The sequence below is a fragment of the Aquarana catesbeiana genome, linkage group LG07 (genome assembly GCF_042186555.1).
Source record: "Aquarana catesbeiana isolate 2022-GZ linkage group LG07, ASM4218655v1, whole genome shotgun sequence".
NCBI classification, from domain to species: domain Eukaryota; kingdom Metazoa; phylum Chordata; class Amphibia; order Anura; family Ranidae; genus Aquarana; species Aquarana catesbeiana.
The window spans coordinates 192,806,957-192,829,432 of record NC_133330.1 but is presented as its reverse complement, the minus strand read 5'-3'; the positions used below and the strand labels follow the sequence as shown (position 1 = coordinate 192,829,432).

Sequence of the window (22,476 nt, the reverse complement as noted above, 5' to 3'; positions counted from 1 at the left end):
TATATCCAGTCCAAATCCTCACGAAAACACGTTGGAAATGTGTGCCCACACAAGTCAATAAAGCATGTCAATGCACAAAGAAAACACATAGATGGAAGACAATGCACCTGCCTAATACTACCAAAAAATGCACCTCTACACACATGCATAGGTCTAAAATTGTCCTTTACTGTATGCACCTAGTGTTATCTTCTGATGCTCAGTACAAATTAACATACTTTCTTTTTTTTTTATTACTTTGTTCTTTAGCACCCTGTGTTCCCCTGGATGTAAAGACCTCCGTTAATAGAATAGAAAACTCAGTGCTCATAACCTGGAATGTTTCCTCTGGGGCCATTAGTTATACATCATCAGTGATCAGTATCAGTGGAGACAGGCATAACTGCAGCACTGAGAATACATCATGTCAGGTGCAAGAGTTGACATGTGGAAAGGTGTACACCACAATGGTCACTGCATACAACAGCATGTGCAACAGTAGTGAAAGCACTGCTACTGAATTCAAATCAGGTAAGATAAGAAGATTAAGCCATAAGTAAGCAACTTTAAAAAATTCTGTAAGCTTTCTATCAGCTTTCAAGCATCCACTAAAGCCGGCCATAGCTGGTTTGAATCTCGGCCAGTTCAGCCAGATTCAATCTATCTTTGGGCAGGCCAAGTCAATCCGGATGCCGCTAGCAATAGTCATTTTGTTCTCCCAGCAGGGACAGTGCAACGCCAATGACTATGCAATCACCATATATAATGATTGGTAAAATGCAAAATATAATTAAGCTTATAATGTATAAAAGAAGGGAAAACATTCATTTTACTAAATAAATAATACCTCGGAAGTACATGGGAGATCGCTAATATGAGCATAACCAAAACAAACATGAAATCACAACCACATGAAACCACAAACATGAACTTTTTTTTATTTTTTCCCATGGAATTTCAGGCTTTTTTTCCCGATTCAGACCTCCTTAGCTATGGCATACCAGACAGGAAAGAAGGCACTTCAAAAAGGTTTCTTTTTTCATACAAATGCTTTTGGTTTTCCCGAAATTATATATAAATACAGTGGGGTTATGTTTTTATATACTTTTGAGTTTCCAAGCAGTTCAATTAGGGTATGAATATTTGATGCCTGTTGTCCAGGATCTATAACTTGGATTTGTGGGTAGGGTTTACTGGGGAGAGGAGGAGCACTTGTTCCCTTGCAGACTGCCAGGGGTATGTGCCCAAACAGGGGGTATGGTGTTAAGCAACACTCTCTGTTATGAGCGACACTTCTACTGAGCAGACATTTAATTAACCCTTGGATATTGTGGTGTGGCACACTCCTTTCCTCAACTGAGCATCTCAACTAACAGTTCATTAATACACCTCTCCTCCCATGCAGTTTTTTTCAGAGCCAGTGCCTTGTAGCATGCACCAGACTCCAGCAGCTCAGCAACCCGTCACCTTATCCCAGTGACACTAATACACATGTTTAACTCCTCATCTCCTCCGTTATATTTGTATCCCAGGAATCTCTATACCTGTTCTTTAGTATTCTGAGACCTCACTACATCTTCCATGACTTCCAGGCCAGGTCCCTAGGATGCCTTGTACTGCAATCAGACCTAAGTTTGGGTACAGATCACTATGAAAGGAACCAAGAACACAGGATCCTCCACTATCGGGGACATCTGTCATCTACGCCAAGTCACCTCAGCTTCTCAACTAGCTGGCTGCTCTAATGAGCTTAGACACTAGTACTGGCAATGACAGACCAACCCCCAAAGGGTTAACTTGATCACTTCTTAGGACACTGGTACTGTATAATATCCTTACACGGTCTTGGCCCCTAATGTGCCCATGTTAAGTGATACACCATGCTTGCATGCCTTTGGCCGTTGGCAATGGCAACAGAATTTCTCTTTACTTTGTAGAAACTTCATCCATTACAGCTCACAGAACATTGCATATCTTACAGCAGTGGTTCTCAACCTCAGTCATTTATCTTGCACAGGTGCTATAAATCAGAGTCAATGACTTGGTATTTTGGATAGCTTTTTTTATCTAAATGAAATTCCCAAAACATGGCCTGTTGGGGGTACTCGAGGACCGAGGTTGAGAACCACGGTCTTACAGCATGGTTTACAGTCTCTCTAAAACGCTCTAACTCCTGGTACCTCCTGGTAGCCCCTGCCCCATAATTAATCATACCTCGACTGCAGAAAAGTCCATAATGTTCATGTCCTGGGAACCCCGACTGGGCGAGGGGAGAACAATTAGGAAAGGTTCAATCACATAGCGACATAATCTCTTATCTGCTTCCCATACACAAAGCAACTCTTGGCACAGGAAGCTTCTTTTCCCTTGTATTTATCTGTCACCGATAGGGGCTGGCACCATGAACACACGGGAAACTAGGCAGCATTAACTCTTCCCTCCCTGGATGCACAAACTACATACATACACCTTGTACAACTTAATTGACCCACAGTACAGTAACATAAGGCATTGCAGTAGGGCAGTAAATACAAGACAAGGCATAAAAAAAATAAAGTATGCACAATAAAATAGAAAAATGTAGTCTATAATTTAATCTATAAGTGAATACATCAGATTATATAGAAACACTTTCTATTCTGATACTTTCCCAATTTATGTAACACTATTGCTCTGCCAGTCCTTCATAGACTCTCAGCAGCAACCCAGGAGTAGTTTTTTTTAAAGTTTATGTAAACTGAACTTTTTTGGATAGAACTGTGGGGGGTTAGAACCACTTTTTTAAGCTTTTATTGCCATTGGTGTCCTTGCTGGAGAGATTCACCTTCTCTATCTGCCCGGGGGGTTATTGTCAACAAACAAAAAGTGAAGGGGAATCCAAAATTTTACAGTTGGAGGCAACTATTGAAGAATGGTGATTTCTCTCACTTCCTGGTGTGTCTCCAGGACAGGAAGTGAGTGTAAATCTTCACAATAGGACAAGCATAGAAAAATGCACTGTCAGAGACTTTAACCCCTCTGTAAACTCTCCATAGGAAAAAATGACTATAAATACACTTTATATTTCTTGTAAGGCATTTGTGATTCTAAATACATCTACATTATAAAGCAAAATAACACGTTATCACATTTGACTCTATTCAGATCACATTTGACACTATTCAATATATTACAGCTGATAATTAATAAATAATTATTTTTTTACCCTATTTTTCAGTCCCGTGTTCTCCAGAGAATCTGGAAGTCAATGTTACTTCTGATTTAGTAGTCCTCTCTTGGGGAGAAGCTCCTGGTGCTGTTAACTATACTGCAGAGGTTATTGGAGTTGATGGAGAGACCTACACATGCAATTCAACAAATACTTCATGTGTAATGGCCAATCTGATGTGTGGCTATCAGTACTCTGTGTTATTGACAGCCAATGGAGAAGAATTAAGTAGTAAAGTCAGTTATACACATCAATTCAAAACAGGTAAGCAACAGACAACATTGAATGCAATTGGTAAATTAGTCAGCAGGTGCATCACAGAAGCATGAAATCAAATATAACTTCTACTTACGATAGCTCACTTCTGTATTATTCAGAAAACTGTGCACAGAATAAAGAACAATGTGCAGACTGCAATAACTTATACCAGGCACCCACAAGTCACTTTACTAAAGCCAGATTAGTACAAAGTGTATTTTATTTGGTTTATTGGATGCATTCACTAGTAAGTAACCATATCTGCCTTCATTTTTTAAAGTAAATTTGTACTGCCCCACAAAGCTCATATTCAAACTCTATTATCCAAACTTTTTAAGGTGAAACCTGATTGGCTGCTGTGGGTCAGTAAACACGCTTTTATTGCAAACACTTTGTTGACTGGAGAGCCATAGTTCACAGTGCTCTGAAAAAGGCATTTTTTTCTCACTCATATGCCTTTTCTGCTGTGTAAGCATGCTAACAGTAATATATATATATTTTTAAATGTACTTTACTTATTATAGACCAGCACACATACATTATTTTCATGCATACGGAAAATTATTTTTATCCATATCAAGAATTGTGTAAATGTTAGATTGTTGACATTTTTGTATTTGTTCTACAGCTCCATGTACACCCCAAAATATATTCATATATGTGGATTGTGTGGCCAATTCTGCAACAGTTTCATGGAATTCCAGTCTGGGAGCTGAGAATTACACCTCTAAAGCTGTTGGGACAAATGGAGAATATCATATTTGTAATTCCACGGCTACGTCATGTGGCTTTACTAACTTAACATGTGGCATATCTTATGAAGTAACTGTCAAAGCAATAAATGAAGCAAGTAGCAGCAATCAGAGTCTTCCTATAGACTTCATAACAGGTAAGTCAATTTCTCTGTTTAATAGAATTGAGCAAACTCCAATTAAAGTCAGCGCACCCTGCACAGATGCAGCAATGACAAAGTGCTCAACCTCAACCACCGGTACTTCACCCTCCTACAGATGGATACCTCTTATAGCAAGCCGAATGCTAAGGAGGCACCAGTGCATGCGCACTCCTGGGCTGGGCTGTGTACATAGACACACACAGGGGCAGTAAGCCACGCCCCCACTCCTGCGCCCTCCTTACAGGAGTTTGACTGACAGCAGCTGGAGCCTATGGCTCTGTTCCCCAGGCTGGATCGCATGTCACTGTACCCTGCTGCTGTACTGTGATGTCAATGAAGTGTCACTTTTGTACAATTCAGTCTCCATAGACTGTGTACACAGTGCTGAGGTCTCCCTCATATTATTTCCCCTGCTGTTTTTAGTCTACAGTGTTAAGCTATTATTTCTATTAGTGAATGTTCTTTAACTCCTATAGTTAAATGTTCTTATGTTTTTTTTTTTTTTTCTTGGGGTCAAATGTTAGGGAATGATTAATTTGCTCAGTGAAAGGCAACAAATAAAAATTACATTACATATACTCCTCATTTAACAACTCACCTGTTTAACAACCATTCAGACTTGCGACCAGCTTTCCCCACCTAAACGACGCGCTATACATCATTGTATTGTACAGTACAGAATTTTCGTTTGTGTTCTGTATATATGCAAATTAAAACAACGTTATTGAGCTGGGGTTGTGTGTTTAGACCTTTTTTTCACAATACAGTACAGTAGTTAAAAATGCTTAAAAAATTATTTACTTGTGACTCCTCGTTTAATGGCCTGGTCATTGGAACGGAACCTGGTTGTTAAGTGAGGAGTACCTGTATACATATTTTACAAACATTAGGGGAATTAATCTTTACTTTTCTGAAAATTATGAGACATTTGCTAAGCAGATTTTTTGTAAATAGAACCTATAGTTTCCCAAAATCTGGTTTGATTCCCAAATTTGCCTTAGCAGTTCACAAATTGATTAAGGTTGCTGCCTGGAGATGATCTTGCAAATAAAGCCACTATGGCAAAAACCTTTGCTCCATGATTTAAGACTCCTACACATCTCAGACAGCTGTACATACAGTATATTATTGTTCAAAAATGCAAGTAAATTACACATACACAATCTTAAAAAAATGCCAGAGAAACAAAACACCGCACTACCTTTTCCTGTTATCTGACCATTTTTCACAGAAACGTACAGTATGTGCATTATGCAGGCTTTACATAGGACACATTTGAATTGCATTTGGTGTCTATAATTCTTCTAATTAGATTTGTACTAATGGGCTACTATCCAAGTCTCCTTTATAAAAATTACCAAAGAATAATAAAAATGCCGAGCTCAACCCTACTGATGACACATAGCTTGTTATCCTGGGTGGAAGTAGGAAGAATGAGCCCCAATGTGTGCGCTAAACTATACACAATGCATAAAAACATATAAATGTATAGGTATTATATATCAGGAACTGTAGGTGCCGTGGATAGTATACTCTTTTTAACAAAAACCACTACCACTATCTAGCATATACTGCTATCTTGCTCTGGAGGAGAAGATATCCTTGGAGTGGAGGAGTGCTGAGTTTGCCATTGGATGTTACTTATTTCCTATATGTCTTTACCTTAGGCTCCTTTCACACTGAGGTGATTTGCAGGCGCTAAAGTGCTTAAAATAGCGCCTGCAAAGCACCTTGAAAGAGCCGCTCAATGCAATCCAATGTGAAAGCCCCGAGGGCTTTTACACTGGAGCGGTGCGCTTGCAGGGCGGTCTAAAAAGTCCTGCAAGCCACATCTTTGGAGCGCTGTAGCAGCGGTGTATTTACAGCTCCTAAAGTGCCCCTTCCCATTGAAAACAATGGGGGAGAGCTCCAAACCCGCCAGCGGTTTTAACCCTTTTTCGGCCACTAGTGGGGGGTTAAAACCGCCCCGCTAGCGCCGCTAAAACGACAGTAAAGCGGCGCTATATTTAGCGCCGCTGTACCGCCAGCGCCCGCACACGCCTCAGTGTGAAAGTAGCCTTAGGATTAGACCCCTTTTACACTGAGGCGCTTTTCAGGTGCTTTCACGCTAAAAAAAGCATGTTAAAAGCTCACGAAAAACTATTTCAATTAAAATCAATGAATGCTTTCACACTGAGGCAGTGTGCTGGCAGGGTGGTGAAAAAACCGCCCCTATCCATTGAAATGAATGGAAAGTTCCTCAAAAGTGCCTGAAAAGCTCTTCAAAAGCACCTGAAAAGCTCTTCAAAAGCGCTCAAGTGTTTTACTGGCAGTTTAGAAGCGCCTCGGTGTGAAAGGGGCCTAAGAGTCAGTGAAGTGTGACCGGGTGTTGGTGACGGTTTCCATCTATCACTGTTACACAGCATAAGAACACCACTTTGAATATTTATGAAGTGTTCATTTATCACAGACTTTACTAGTTCAGAGCTGCACCATCACTATGTATTACTTTTTATTGTCTCCAACAAAACTGTGCTAGCTGCTATATGTTAGGGTACCTGTATTAACCCAAGCACAATAGATTTGTGTGTTTTAATATACTGCAGCCAGGTGAAGAGGAGTGGGAGCTCCAAGTGCATGTAAAGAGGAAAACAAAGAGAACAAGGTGTAAAGATGCTTATCGTGTAGTAGGTTAAATCTTTAAAATTGTACTCACAAGTGTTCTTGTACAAATTGACAAGTGTTCTTGTACAAAGTTCTCCTAAGACACCCCCCTTCCTCTGGAATGACAGTTGTGCAAGCTCTGGGGAATGCTGGCCGCTTCAGAGTGTAGAGAAGGGAAACCACACCTCAGGTTTGACAGCTGACCAGTCCGATTGATACTTCTATCCAGTGTGATGTCAGTCTTGGAGCATGCACAGGGATGGGTTTCGGGAATGCTATCCCCTTTATCCGCTTGCCTAAGGACTTCCCACTAGTACCTAAATAGCCGCTCTACAATATGCAATGATTGACTTTAGTAATATATAAATTAGCGCTGCAATATGAACAGTAAAAATGTAAGTGCAAGGTGAATAACATAAACTGAGAAGACCAGCCTGTCTATACGCTGCTATACCTCTTTATTTAAGGATTCTCTTTTAATCTAATTTAATTTTAATTTTAATAGATTTAATACATTTGTATTGTTTTACCCTACTACACTTTAAGCACCTTTGCTCTGTGTTCTCTCTACTGCTCTGGAATTTCTCCTCTCTGAAATTATTTACCATACAATGACTTTATAGGATGTGCATAAATGATCTGAACATGCTACAGTCCAGCCAAGGCACCATGTCCTCCACAGCCATTTTAAGACAGTTATTAGCTCAGGGCTAGTATTAAATGAGTGAGCACCATAGTTCTTTGAAAATGTTAAATATATTTTACAAATTAAAGCAGTACTCCAGGCACAAAAAACCCATAATATTAAACTCTCAATACTTTGCAATATATAGTATACGTCACACTCTTCATAAAAATAAATATGGTATCTCTCATACAGAAACACTTGTAATTTTTACTGCTTAGTCAAAAGTAAACTAAGGCATAGCCTTTTTATAATGTAAGCTGTGTGTGCTTTGTTCCATTGTGGAGGATAAGTATTCAGTATTAGAAATCAGACACTAGAAACAAAGTCTATCTGCCATTATATGGAGTGCTATAGGCCATTGAATAGTCTTGATACATTGTGATGTTTTGCCTTTACAGCCCCCTGTATTCCGGTACTGAAACCACTGCAGATCAACTGCTATGACAACTCGGTTTCATTGTCCTGGGAAAAAACATTAGGTGCAGTCAATTATACCTCCAGTATTACCAGTCCAGCAGTAGATACTCTCTCTTGTACTACTGAGGATACGGGCTGCACGATCAGTGATCTGAAGTGTGGATGGCTCTACAGTGTGACTGTTACAGCCATCAATAGTCAATGCTTGAGTCCCATATCTGCTCAATCTCTGCTTACTACAGGTAAGTTGTTTCTATGGTGTACTATTACTGCTCTGATAAATACATTGTATGTCTAATATGGTTTATCATTATAGTTCCCTGTCAGCCTCAGAATGTGATGGCAAAAATGAACTGTTATAATTCTTCAACACTTTTGAGCTGGAATGAAGCACCAGGAGCTCTAAGATACATGTCCATTCTAACAAGATTTGGTGAGGAGCCGCTTGTGTGTAATAGTACTGAGCCAGCCTGTGAAATTCCAGGATTGCATTGTGGACAAAGCTACAACGTGACAGTGACAGCTTTCAATAATGACTGTCAGAGTATACCTAGCTCTGAAACAGAACTTTACACAGGTAACTAGATCTAAATTGTACACATGTCAGATAGATTTAATGTGAACCTAGATAAATATAAGGCCATCTACCTCATTAATTACAAGATTCTGCAGTTTTGCATCCCTTGGTGTTAAATGTACTAAAATGGTTAAAATTCCTTAGAAACAGTTCAGTTTAATGACAAAGGTGGTGTTTGTAGTGCCTTGAGACTCATTTGAATGATGATATACCTTTATTCAGACTCCAACTTTTTGTGACCAACCATAGCAAAGAAGAAGTCAACGTAAAGAATGATATGGATGGAGCCTAGCAGGCTGAGTTCTCCAACAATGTCACAACTACCATAATTCCCAACTCTGTTCCTATACACCAGGGTGTTATATGTGTTGCAGGTCCTCCTGTTCCACTCTGCATACTATACAAATGTATGCAAAATCCAATAGGAGGAGCAGTATCCCCATTGCAAGTACCAAAGAAGGTTTACCAAGCAAATTGTCAACACTATATACGTTATAACTTATACATTTTTTACAGATGTTTACAAGTTGTAGACTGGTACCACTTTAACTTACACTGCCTCATTAGTCATAGGTCAAGCAATGCATCGAGTATGATCCTGAATTCATTATACATTCTATACTAAAAGGCATTATCCTTATGCTAAGCCTTCAGATAATCTTGAATATTAGTTATTAAACATGTTTACAAGGCATTTGTAAATAAAAATTCCCCTTAAAGTATACAAAAAAAACAAAACATTTTTTTTAATATTGTGTGAAATAGGGAGGGGTTAAACACCTGTCAGTTTTGTTTAGCTGTGTGTGTCCTACTGGAAATGTTTCTCTTTATTTTCTATCTTGGAAAGACAGCAGAAATCTTGCCAAAGTGTGGGGAAACTCCCTATTTGGCAGTCGTCACTAGAACAGGTGTCCCCTATCATAAGATTTCCTTTCTTTTCTTGTTCTGGTGATAACTGTAACATTTTGAATTTCTCAACGCTTTCGATTCCGATGACAGTGCTCATCAGGACAAATAGAGAGGGTGAATCTCCCCAGGGAAGGCACAGGCATCAATAAAAAACAATGACAGCTGTAGCTTAGAAGCACTGGATGCCCAAAAATGTACATCTCACTATAGGAGTATCTCTAAGATCTACAGCTCAGAGAACATTGGTGTGATCACTGAGTTGTGGATATAATAACATTGATTTTTGGAAATAGCATTAAATAAAAAAATAATTATTAAAAGGGATTCAGCAGGCAGAGTACAGGGGTTTAGCAGGGCAGTGTATAAGGGGCAGCAGGGCAGAGTACTGGGAAAAAGCAGGGCAGAGTACAGGGGGCCAGCTGGGTGAAGTGCAGGGGTCAACAGGACAGTGTACAGGGGGTCAGCCGGACAGTGTACAGAGGGTTAGCAGGACAGTGTACAGAGGGTTAGCAGGACAGTGTACAGGGGGTCAGCAGGACAGTGTACAGGGGGTCAGCAGGACAGTGTACAGGGGGTCAGCAACAGGGACGTGCAGTCAGGGGAGGCACCTGCCATGAACATTAAAAAAAAAAAATTAAAAAAAAAGCCAGTCAGAAGCTACATACATATCGGCCAGTTTAAATACAAGCTGGCACACTCTGTTTGCAGTAGACTGAGTGGATGAGCTCACAGTACCTCTAACTTCTTTTCAAAGGCACTGAGCTCAATGGACAGCTTGAAGGCTTGGACCAATGGTAAACCACCATTGGAACAAGCTGTCCAATAAAAATGCTGCAGTGGGGGCTGTCCTCTCACTGCAGTGTCATAGAAGGGGCCATGTGTCTAAAAGACACATGCTCCCTTCCAGCCCAGCCCTTTTAACTAGAATGAAAAAGCATGGGTTTATAGGTATAAGATTTACCCATAATCCAATTTTTTAACACAGTTAAGAGGGAGAATGAGGATCTGCTGCTGCTGAAAAGATACTGTTTTAATCAAGCTAAATAATAAATGATTATGCTATATGTTATAACATACCGTAATAATTTATTATTTATCTATTTACTGTGAAATTACTGGTTTAAAGTTATAACTTCAAACTTTAGTAATTTGGCCGTTAAGCCATCTGCTTGAGTACAGTTATTGAAAATATAGTAAATTACTGTAAAAACAATATATAATAATTATTTGTATATTACTTACTTATGGTAATTTACCACTTGCCATCCAGGCCAATTCTGACACTTCTCTCCTACATGTCAAAATCCTAATTTTTTTGCTAGAAAATTATTCAGAACCCCCAAACATTATATATATATATATATTTTTAGCAGACACCCTAGGGCAGTGATGGCGAACCTTGGCACTCCTAGTGTTTTGGAACTACATTTCCCATGATGCTCATGTATTCTGCAGTGTAGTTGAGCATCGTGGGAAATGTAGTTCCAAAACATCTGGGGTGCCAAAGTTCACCATCACTGCCCTAGGGAATAAAATGATGGTCGTTACAACTTTTTATGTTACACGGTATTTGCGCAGCAATTTTTTGGGAAAAAAACATTTCATGTATATAAAAAAAAAAAACACTAAAGTTAGCCCGATTTTTTTGTATACTATGAAAGATAATGTTACGCCAAGTAAATAGATACCTAACATGTCATGCTTTAAAATTGCGCACACTCTTATGCCCCGTACACACGGTCGGATTTTCCGATGGAAAATGTCCGATCGGAGCGTGTTGTCGGAAATTCCGACCGTGTGTGGGCTCCATCAGACATTTTTCATCGGATTTTCCGACACACAAAGTTGGAGAGCAGGAGATAAAATTTTCCGACAACAAAATCCGTTGTCGGAAATTCCGATCGTGTGTACACAAATCCGACGGACAAAGTGCCACGCATGCTCAGAATAAATAAAGAGATGAAAGCTGTTGGCCACTGCCCCGTTTATAGTTCCGACGTACATGTTTTACGTCACCGCGTTTAAAACGATCGGATTTTCCAACAACTTTGTGTGACCGTGTGTATGCAAGACAAGTTTGAGCCAACATCCGTCGGAAAAAATCCTAGGATTTTGTTGTCGGAATGTCCGAACAAAGTCCGACCGTGTGTACGGGGCAATAGAAATTTTTTACAGGTTACATGTTTAGGGTTACAGAGAAGATCTAGTGCTAGAATTATTGCTCTCGCTCTAACGTTCCCGGCGTATGTACCCTGTGTGTATCTGGCTCTGATACTAGCCAGTGCCTCACCAGCCACTGACCTCACAGCACGTTCCTGGTCAGCAGGGAAGAGTATGGAGGTTTAGCAGGGCAGGATACAGTGGTCAGCGGGGCAGATGCAAGGGTTAGTAGGGCAAAATACATGGGGTCAGCAGGGCCAAAAAATGTGGCCAAAAAATTGTGATTGTTAGTAAACAGATGTATCAAAAAAAGAGTTCAAAAAGAAACTGTGTTCAGTCCCACAAGTGTAAGTAGAAAATTCTTCATATATGTATCCTTCACCGCTTATGATCTAAATCAATCACTAATGTTAGTGGCTGGTATAGGGGAACCAGCAAACACACTTTTTCCTTAACAGGATCCAATACTCTGCAGATCTGTAGTAGAAGATATGTCAGATCTCCTTAGTAGCTATCAATCCGGACCTTCTGCGGACAAAGCCCAAAGGATATCCACTCCCGACTCTCCTCCACAATAATGTGATCAATTTCTCCAATCCAGAGAGGTGTAATCTGAAAATAACGAGAGCACAGCATAGCATAAATGCGAGTGCTATGTGGTTTAAATAAATAAGAAAACTTTTTTAAGGGATTTTATGCTATGCTATGCAGGGAGAGAGGAGAGAAAGTGAGCCAGCAGCACTGTGGTTGGGGGGGAGGGGCAGCACGGGGGGGAAACCCGGGCAGTAGCAGGAATCCGCACTGCACAGAGTATTTAGGGCACACCTGACAAACCCTCCTGCGCATGCCTATGGTTTTTACACTCCCACACTTTATCCAAATTTAAGAAAATGGCTTTAGATTCACTTTAAGCTAGCAGCCAGTACCTTTTTAGATGCATATTGACATTATAGCAGTATTGGGGTGTGAGAAGAATGTAACACTGCATTATATTTCACATTGGCTGTTAATGTTGTCACTTGTAAAACAAGTCAAGTACAATAAATCTAATTACAGACTTTTATTACAGTGCCCTGTGTACCCACTGAGCTACAAGCACAGATTGAATGTGACTCTAACTTTGCAACTCTGTCCTGGACCTCATCTATGGGAGCTGACAACTACACTGCAAACATAATTGGGGCTAATGGAGAGGAGCATCGCTGTAGTACAGTCAATTCATCATGCAGTTTTACACAGCTCTCTTGTGGCTTAGTGTATGAAGCTACGGTTGTTGCAGTGGGAAAGATGTGCAGCAGCGACATTAGTCCTGTCAATACCTTTCATACAGGTATGTGAATGCATTTACATACAGTACATTTAATGACGTTTGGATATTAAAATGATACACGTGTTTATTTTTATTTATTTTTTTGTTAAAGGGGTTGTAAACCCTCTGCGTTTTTCACCTCAATTCATTCTATGCATTGAGGTGAAAAACCTTCTTTACTGCAGCGCCCCCGAGCCCCCCTAATACTTACCTGAGCTCCGCAATTCCTGCGACGGGAACGAGCACACCAGCTCCGGCCAGTGTCTTGTTTCCTGATTGGATAGACTGATAGCCATTGGCTCCCGCTGCTGTCAATCAAATCAAATGATACGGGTGCCGGGGGGCGGAGCTGTTGTGTCAACTGACGCAGCAGCAGGACACGGAAGTGCGCCCGGACGGTTGTCCCGTAGAAGAGCGCTTCTCCGACGGGACACTCGAGAAGAGGAGAAGCCAGAAGCGCAGCGGAGGCACCCCAAAAGAGGAGAATCGGGGCCACTCTGTGCATAACCAACAGCACAGCGGAGGTAAGTATGACATGTTTGTTTTTTGTTTTTTTTAAAACCTGAACCTTTACAACCCCTTTAACTAAAAAGGCTTTCTTTCATTTATTCATCAATACTCTAGTAACACATACATATGTAATATGCCTCAGATAAAAATGCCATTAATTTGATTATACAGTAAATATATTATCACTTGATAAGAAGGGCTATTATTATATAAATACAGTATCTCACAAAAGTTACATAGTTAGTCAGGTTGAAAAAAGACAAAAGTCCATCCAGTTCAACCTTAAAAACAATAAATAAATAAAATAAAAAATATCGTACAATCCAATATACCCAATTTTACACCCTCAGTTGATCCAGAGGAAGGCAAAAAACCCCAGCAGAGCATGCTCCAATTTGCTACAGCAGGGGAAAAAATTCCTTCCTGATCCCCCAAGAGGCAATTGGATTTTTCCTGGATCAACTTTACCTATAAATGTCAGTACCCAGTTATATTATGTACATTTAGGAAAGTATCCAGGCCTTTCTTAAAGAAATCTACTGAGCTGGCCAGAACCACCTCTGGAGGGAGTCTATTCCACATTTTCACAGCTCTTACTGTGAAGAAACCTTTGCGTATTTGGAGATGAAATCTCTTTTCCTCTAGACGTAAAGAGTGCCCCCGTGTCCTCTGGGTTGACCGTAAAGAGAATAACTCAACACTAAGTTCACTATATGGACCCTTTTTTATATTTAAACATGTTGATCATATCCCCCCTTAATCTCCTCTTCTCAAGAGTGAATAAATTCAGTTCCTCTAATCTTTCCTCATAGCTGAGCTCCTCCATGCCTCTTATCAGTTTGGTTGTCCTTCTCTGCACTCTCTCCAGTTCCCTGATATCCTTTTTTAGAACTGGTGCCCAAAACTGAACTGCATATTCCAGATGAGGTCTTACTAATGATTTGAACAGCGGTTTTCCCGAGTGTGGCTCGGGGTTAAAATTCAGTACCATTAGCGGTAACCCCGAGCCACACTCGGGATCGCATTGCAGGATCCTGGGGCGGCGTTACTTACCTTGTCCCCGGGATCCTGCGATGTCCCCCGCAGTGTCCGAGGGCTCCGTCCTCCTCCGAAGCCTGTCCGTGCCAGGCTCCGTTCCCTGCGAGCGGCGCGACGCACAGGGGCGGAGCCCGGCGGCAAATTAAAAAAAAAGTAAAAATCATAACACATACAGTACTGTAATCTTACAGATTACAGTACTGTATGAAATGATTTCACATCCCTTTTGTCCCCAGTGCTTTGGCCCATGCCCTGCATGCAGTTTTACATGATATACACTGTTCTTTCTGCCTGGAAACTGGAGATTTTCCATAGCAACCAAAAAGTGTCCCTTTACGTCAAAAGTGGCTTTAGACCAGCTAGAAAACAGCGATAGTAAATTAGAACACTTGCAGAATTGTGCGATAGTGAATTGTGGGGAAATTTATTTTATTACTATTTTTTTTTATTTTTTTTAATTATTTATTTTTATTTATTATATTATAATTTATGTTTTTGTGTTTCAAACTTTATCATACCCGGGATATCTACTAGACTCTGGTTTGGACAGATTTAAGTGTGTTATTGTTAAGATTTACAGGCCTACAATATAAAACGCCAAATTTCCATGCAAAATAATGGTACCGCTTCCAGCACCTAAAATCCGAAATAATCATACCGCCAGGGAGGTTAATACAAGAGAGGACTTTGCTCGCTTTGGAAACCACAGCTTGGCATTGCATGCTATTATTGAGCTTATGATCTACCAAAACCCCCAAATCCTTCTCCACCATGGATTCCCCCAGTTGTACTCCTCCTAGTATGTATGATGCATGCATATTCTTAGCCCATAAGTGCATAACTTTACATTTCTCAACATTAAACCTCATCTGCCACATAGTCACTCAATTAGACAGTGCATTGAGGTCGGCTTGTAAATTGGAGACATCCTGTAAGGACGTTATTCCACTGCATAGCTTGGTGTCATCTGCAAAAACAGAAATGTTACTTTTGATCCCAGACCCAATATCATTTATAAAGGTATTAAAAAGTAAGGGTCCCAGCACTGAACCTTGGGGTACACCACTGATGACCTTAGACCATTCAGAGTAAGAATCATTAACCACTACTCTCTGAATTCTGTCTTTTAACCAGTTTTCTATCCATTTACAAACTGATATTTCCAAGCCTGTACTTTACCTTACACATGACCTGCGTGTGGGGAACTGTGTCGAAAGCTTTTGCAAAATCATAGTATACCACATCAACAGCCACCCCTCTGTCCAAGGTTTTACTTACCTCCTCATAAAAAGAAATCAGGTTTGTCTGACAACTTCTGTCTTTTATGAATCCATGCTGTCCGTTGCTTAAAATGTTTTTTTCCAGCAAAAACTCATCTATGTGGTCTTTTATTAAATGCTCCAGTATCTTCCCGACTATAGAAGTTAAACTAACAGGTCTATAGTTACTTGGTAAAGACTTTGATCCCATGTTAAATATAGGCACCACGTTCGTCCTGTGCCAATCCAGTGGTACTATTCCTGTCATTAATGAGTCCCTAAAAATTAGATACAATGGCTTTGAAATTATGCCATCAAGTCCAGGTGCTTTATCCATCTTTATTCTGTCTAAATATTTCTGGACCATATCACTTTTGAGCCATTGTGGATCAGTCGGGGCTGTGTCACTACCACCCCCATTATGGACATGAGCTTCCCCATGCTCTTTTGTATACACAGAGCTGAAGAAAGTATTTAATAAATTTGCCTTCTCTTTGTTCCCAGTCACCCAATCTAGATTATTTTGTAAAGGGCCTACATGCTCAGAGCTGACCTTTTTACTATTAATATATTTGAAGAATTTTTTGGGGTTTGTCCTACTATCTTTTGCAATCTGTCGTTCGTTTTGAATTTTTGCATCCTTGATTTCCTTTTTACATATTCTGTTAAATTCTTTGTAACATTTAAACGACACTAGTGTTCCTTCATTTTTATATTTTTTAAAAGCTCTTTTCTTATTGTTTATAGCTTTTTTAACTTTGGCCGTGAGCCACATAGGTTTTGTTTTTAGCCTTTTAAACGTATTGCCCATGGGAATATACTTTGCAGTGAGGTCCCAAACAGTCTATTTGAAGAATTCCCATTTCTGTTCTGTGTTTATCAATGCAAATATTCCCTCCCAGTCTAAATCCTGAAGAGCAGACCTCATCCTTGGAAAATTTGCTCTGTTGAAGTTAAGTGTTTTTATCTTTCCCGTATGTATTTCTTGTTTACAGCTAATATCAAATGAAATCATGTTATGATCACTGCTACCCAGGTGTTCCTTTATCTGGACATTAGTAATAAGCTCTGCATGGTTTGAGATTACCAGGTCCAACAGAGCTTCATTCCTAGTTGGGGCCTCAATAAACTGGACCATAAAATTGTCCTGTAATAGGTTTATAATTTTTTGCCCTTTAACTGTCCCAGCAGTGCCATTACTCCAGTCAATTTCTGGGTAGTTAAAATACCCCATTATTATCACTGTCCCAGCCCATGCATCCCTTTCCATCTGTGCAAGGAGCTGAGTCTCTCACCTCCTCACTATCATTGGGTGGTCTATAACAAACTCCAATGATTAACTTTGAACTACGCCCATCTATATGCAGTTCAACCCATAATGCTTCAGACTCATCACACTCTCCATCAACCAGGTCCTCTTTCACACTTGCTTTGAGATCACTTCTCACATAGAGACAGACCCCGCCACCTTTCCTTTTTACCCTGTCTCTCCGAAAGAGTGCATAGCCAGGAATATTAATAGCTCAGTCATGTGAGGATTGAAGCCACCATTGAGTACACCCCTCACATTTTTTAAAATATTTTATTATATCTTTTTATGTGACAACACTGAATAAATTACACTTTGCTACGATGTAAAGTAGTGAGTGTACAGCTTGTATAACCATGTACATTTTCTGTCCCCTCAAAATAACTCAACACACAGCCATTAATGTCTAAATCGCTGGCAACAAAAGCGAGTACACCCCTAAGTGTAAATGTCCAAATTGTCAATATTTTGTGTGGCCACCATTATTTTCCAGCACTGCCTTAACCCTCTTGGGCATGGAGTTTACCAGAGCTTCACAGGTTGCCACTGGAGTCCTCTTCCACTCCTCCATGACAACATCACGGAGCTGGTGGATGTTAGAGACCTTGCGCTCCTCCACCCCCTGTTTGAGGATGCCCCACAGATGCAGTTTAGGTCTGGAGACATGCTTGGCTAGTCCATCACCTTTACCCTCATCCTCTTTAGCAAGCAGTGGTCATCTTGGAGGTGTGTTTGGGGTCATTATCATGTTGGAATATTGCCCTGAGGCCCAGTCTCCGTAGGGAGGGGATCATGCTCTGCTTTAGTATGTCACAGTACATGTTGGCTTTCATGGTTCCCTCAATGAACTGTAGCTCCCCAGTGTCGGCAGCACTCATGCAGCCCCAGACCATGACACTCCCACCACCATGCTTGACTGTAGGCAAGACACACTTGTCTTTGTACTCCTCACCTGGTTGCCGCCACACGCTTGACACCATCTGAACCAAATAAGTTTATCTTGGTCCCATCAGACCATAGGACATGGTTCCAGTAATCCATGTCCTTAGTCTGCTTGTCTTCAGCAAACTGTTTGCGGACTTTCTTGTGCATCATCTTTAGAAGAGGCTTCCTTCTGGGTCGACAGCTATGCAGACCAATTTGATGCAGTGTGCGGCGTATGGTCTGAGTACTGACAGACTGACCCCCCACCCCTTCAACCTCTGTAGCAATGCTGGCAGCACTCATATGTCTATTTCCCAAAGACAACCTCTCGATATGATGCTGAGCACGTGCACTCAACTTCTTTGGTCGACCATGGTGAGGCCTGTTCTGAGTGGAACCTGTCCTTATAAATCACTGTATGGTGTTAGCCACCGTGCTGCAACTCAGTTTCAGGGTCTTGGCAATCTTCTTAAAGCCTAGGCCATCTTTATGTAGAGCAACAATTTTTTTTTCAGATCCTCAGAGAGTTTTTTGCCATGAGGTGCCATGTTGAACTTCCAGTGACCAGCATGAGAGAGTGAGAGCGATAACACCAAATTTAACACACCTGCTCCCCATTCACACCTGAGACCTTGTAACACTGACAAGTCACATGACATGGGGGAGGGAAAATGGCTATTTGGGCCCACTTTGGACATTTTCACTTAGGGGTGTACTCACTTTTGTTGCCAGCGGTTTAGACATTAATGGCTGTGTGTTGAGTTATTTTGAGGGGACAGCAAATTTACACTGTTATACAAGCTGTACACTCACTACTTTATATTGTAGCAAAGTGTCATTTCTTCAGTGTTGTCAGATGAAAAGATATTAAAAAAATATTTACAAAAATGTGAGGGGTGTACTCACTTTTGTGAGATACTGTATATTATACAGCCAAAGTAGGGCTCTTCTATGCCTTATAATGCCAACTTTGTACTCTCTCTTCCTCATAGCTTATATATCCCTATCACTGTTGCAATCTGTTACTGCAACAATAGTGTATTGAGTACACGGTTTCAAGTAGCTACGCACATCTAAAATATTTGTTTCCTTCTCAAAGACACTGGGAATCCTTGTTCTGTGTTTTTTTTTTTTTTTACAAGTAGAAAATGTTTATTGAAAATAATTGGTACAATACAAATAGAGCAGCAAGATGTCTTGTCTATATAGTAAACAAACAGGGGAGACATGAGTACAGTCCACCATAATCATATGCAGAGTCACTGATAAGAGAACCACATCTAAAAAGAGTGTAAAAGTGCTTCAGTAAAGATAATAAGGATAATTTATTGAATATCACATCAAATAATCCTTGATAAACAAATATGTAGAGTATTCAGTCTGCGTGGAGGACTAGAAAGTGACATTCTCAAACCACGGAAAGGGTGAAGATAAAAAAAAGGAGGATATAGGTGATAACGCGCAGGGTACAGGGGAGGAGAAGTATGGGGGGAAAAGGGGAAGGAAAGTAACCGCAGAAAAGGAATAACACAACATCCTTTAACAAAGAGCCATTAAACAATATAGAGAAATTGAGGAAAAATATAACTGGAAAAATTGACTTTATAGGCACCACTGATAAAAAGTAATACATTTTATTAAACACACCACATAAATATAAAAACAGAATTTAAAATACAGTAATTGAGAAAACACACAAGTAGTCAAATATATGTCTCCAAGACAGCCATCTACATTAGGGGTTTACTGGTGACAACCCCAGCTATTGTCATGACGGCTAGTACAAAGTATGAATTACAGGAAGCTCGACATGTTTCGCGGGGAACCGCTTCTTCGAGAGCTTATATACAATTTCTAAATGAAAATGGGGAGTCGTTCATTAAGTATATATACATAGATATAATTCCATAGGTCATGCATCAGGATATATACTTATTCACTGGTGTGATATAAACATATAGCAGATAGTGTGTCTATAAACCAGCACCTAGGACATACACATGCAATTGAGCTATGGGCGAATGTGGGGACATGCCAGGTATCATAGAGTGCATCAAGTTAGAGAGATCTCATCATAGACATGTGGCATTAACCTTTAATGCACTTTAGCCAGAATAGATAGTAATAAGGAAGGAGGGAACAGCTATCTCACCACCAGAGGATCACCTGCAGCGGTGATAAAGGATCACCTTGTTGCATATAGACTCACCTCTGACACTGTTATGTGGGATGAAACCAAGTCAGCTTACCTCTCCCACAGTATTCAAAATATTCTTAAATGGATAGTCAGTAAAGGCGTAAATGGAACCTGCCATATAAGCAGCCAAATGAAAGAACTTCAAACACCATTTGAGCAAGTCGATAGATCTATAGAGCTATAGGTCAGATAATAATTACTTCAAGGCTCTCACCTCTAGGTAGTATCTGAGAAGCACTTCAGAGCTGCAAAGATAACATCACAGATAAGTCGACCATATATAGTGGATTGCTCTTCAGTGATATATAGGAGTGTCCATAGACTAAATGTCCATTAATAGCACAGACTTCTGCGGTTGTGTAAACACTCTGCAGATAATACAGATAATACTGATTTAGTTCCAATTTCAAAATACAAGAGAAAAATGAGAGAGTCCCAATATAAGCATAAAAAATACATATATATAAAAACATACCTAAGGTGTGTGGCAATACACCAAAAGCCAGACCGTAGGAGCACACATGGGGAGAGAGGTGCTGCTACCAAGCCAAGATCACAAATGAGCTTTAAATTGGTTATAAACCCAGATGAAAAAAAAAACGCGCGGGAGCCTCCGGTAACAGCACAGCAGCTGAAGAAACGGCACATGCAAGTTTAGGAGAAATTCACAGTACCTATAGGTAAGCTTTATTATAGGCTTGCCTGTAGGTAAAAGTGGTTATACAGAGTTTACAACCACTTTAAATGCATATCCTGGTCAGGTGAGCGGAGCAGCTGCTTCCGCATCACCTGACCCAACCTGTTAAGTAGGATCAAACCAAGTCAGCTTGGCTCTCTCACAGTGTTCAAAATATAAGTGTAGAAGTTTCTCTTACATGGATAGTCAGTAAGGACATAAATGGAACCTGCCATATAAGCAGCCAAACGAAAAACTCCAAACACCATTTGAGCAAGTAGATAGTTCTATAGAACTTTAGGTCAGATAATAATTATTTAAAGGCTCTCACCTCTATGTAGTATCTGAGAAGCACATTAGTGCCGCAAAAATAACAGCACAAATAAGTCCACCATATTATTATTATTACAGGTTCTTATATAGCGCCGGCTATTTACGCAGCGATTTATATATATATTGTACATTCACATCAGTCCCTGCCCTCTAGGAGCTTACAATCTAAGGTAGTGAATCGCTCTTCAGTGTTTTATAGGGGTGTCCATAGACTAAAGGTCCATTAATAGCCTACACTTCTGCGGGTGTGTATAAACACTCTGCAGATAGTACAGATTTTGTTTCAATTAGGGATGAGCCGAACAACCCCGGTTCGGTTTGCAGCAGAACATGCGAACAGGCAAAAAGTTTGTGCGAACATGCGAACACAGTTAAAGTCTATGGGACGTGAACGTGAAAAATCAAAAGTGCTCATTATAAAGGCTTATATGCAAGTTATTGCCATAAAAAGTGTTTGGGGACCCGGGTACTGCCCCAGGGAACATGTATCAATGCAAAAAAAAAGTTTTAAAAACTGCTGTTTTTTCGGGAGCAGTGATTTTAACCACTGGGCACTTAAACCCCCTTAATAACCAGACCAATTTTCAGCTTTCGGTGCTCTCACACTTTGAATGACAATTACTCAGTCATGCAACACTGTACCCAAATGAAATTTTTGTCCTTTTTTTCACACAAATAGAGCATTCTTTTGGTGGTATTTAATCACCGCTGGGTTCTTTATTTTTTGCGCTATAAAAGAAAAAAGACCGAAAATTCTGTAAAAAAAATGCATTTTTCTTCGTTTCTGTTATAAAATTTTGCAAATTAATAATTTTTTCTTCATATATTTTGGCCAAAAAAATTTATATACATATCTTTGGTAAAAATAACCCAAATCGGTGTATATTATTTGGTCTTTGTGAAAGTTATAGAGTCCACAAGCTATGGTGCCAATCTCTGAAAATTGATCACACCTGAAGTACTGACGGCCTATCTAATTTCTTGAGACCCTAACATGCCAGAAAAGTACAAATACCCCCCAAATACCCCTTTTTGGAAAGAAGACATTCCAAGGTATTTAGAAAGATGCATGGTGAGTTTTTTTGAAGTTGTCATTTTTTCCCACAATTCTTTGCAAAATCAAGATTTTTTTTTTCTTTTTTTTTTTTTTTCACAAAATTGTCATATTAGCAGGTTATTTCTCACAC

At 40.0% G+C, this 22,476-nt stretch overlaps 1 protein-coding gene and 1 long non-coding RNA gene across 2 annotated transcripts in view; one reads left to right on the top strand and one right to left on the bottom strand.

The window, feature by feature from the left end:
• Positions 1–275: 275 nt before the first annotated feature.
• Positions 276–22,476, top strand: part of LOC141103397 (uncharacterized) — a 159,378-nt gene continuing 137,177 nt past the window's right edge. The window contains exons 1-6 of the mRNA XM_073592929.1: positions 276–510; positions 3,197–3,451; positions 4,074–4,334; positions 8,070–8,330; positions 8,405–8,665; positions 12,804–13,064. Coding sequence (XP_073449030.1) covers positions 447–510; positions 3,197–3,451; positions 4,074–4,334; positions 8,070–8,330; positions 8,405–8,665; positions 12,804–13,064 — 1,363 coding nt within the window. The 5' untranslated portion in view covers positions 276–446. The remainder of the gene's footprint in view (positions 511–3,196; positions 3,452–4,073; positions 4,335–8,069; positions 8,331–8,404; positions 8,666–12,803; positions 13,065–22,476) is intronic.
• On the bottom strand, positions 3,648–21,033 carry LOC141103398 (uncharacterized). The gene is made up of 3 exons (XR_012235318.1): positions 20,756–21,033; positions 20,495–20,648; positions 3,648–12,346 (listed from the first exon to the last, which is right to left on the bottom strand). It is a non-coding gene; the product is annotated as an uncharacterized lncRNA (long non-coding RNA).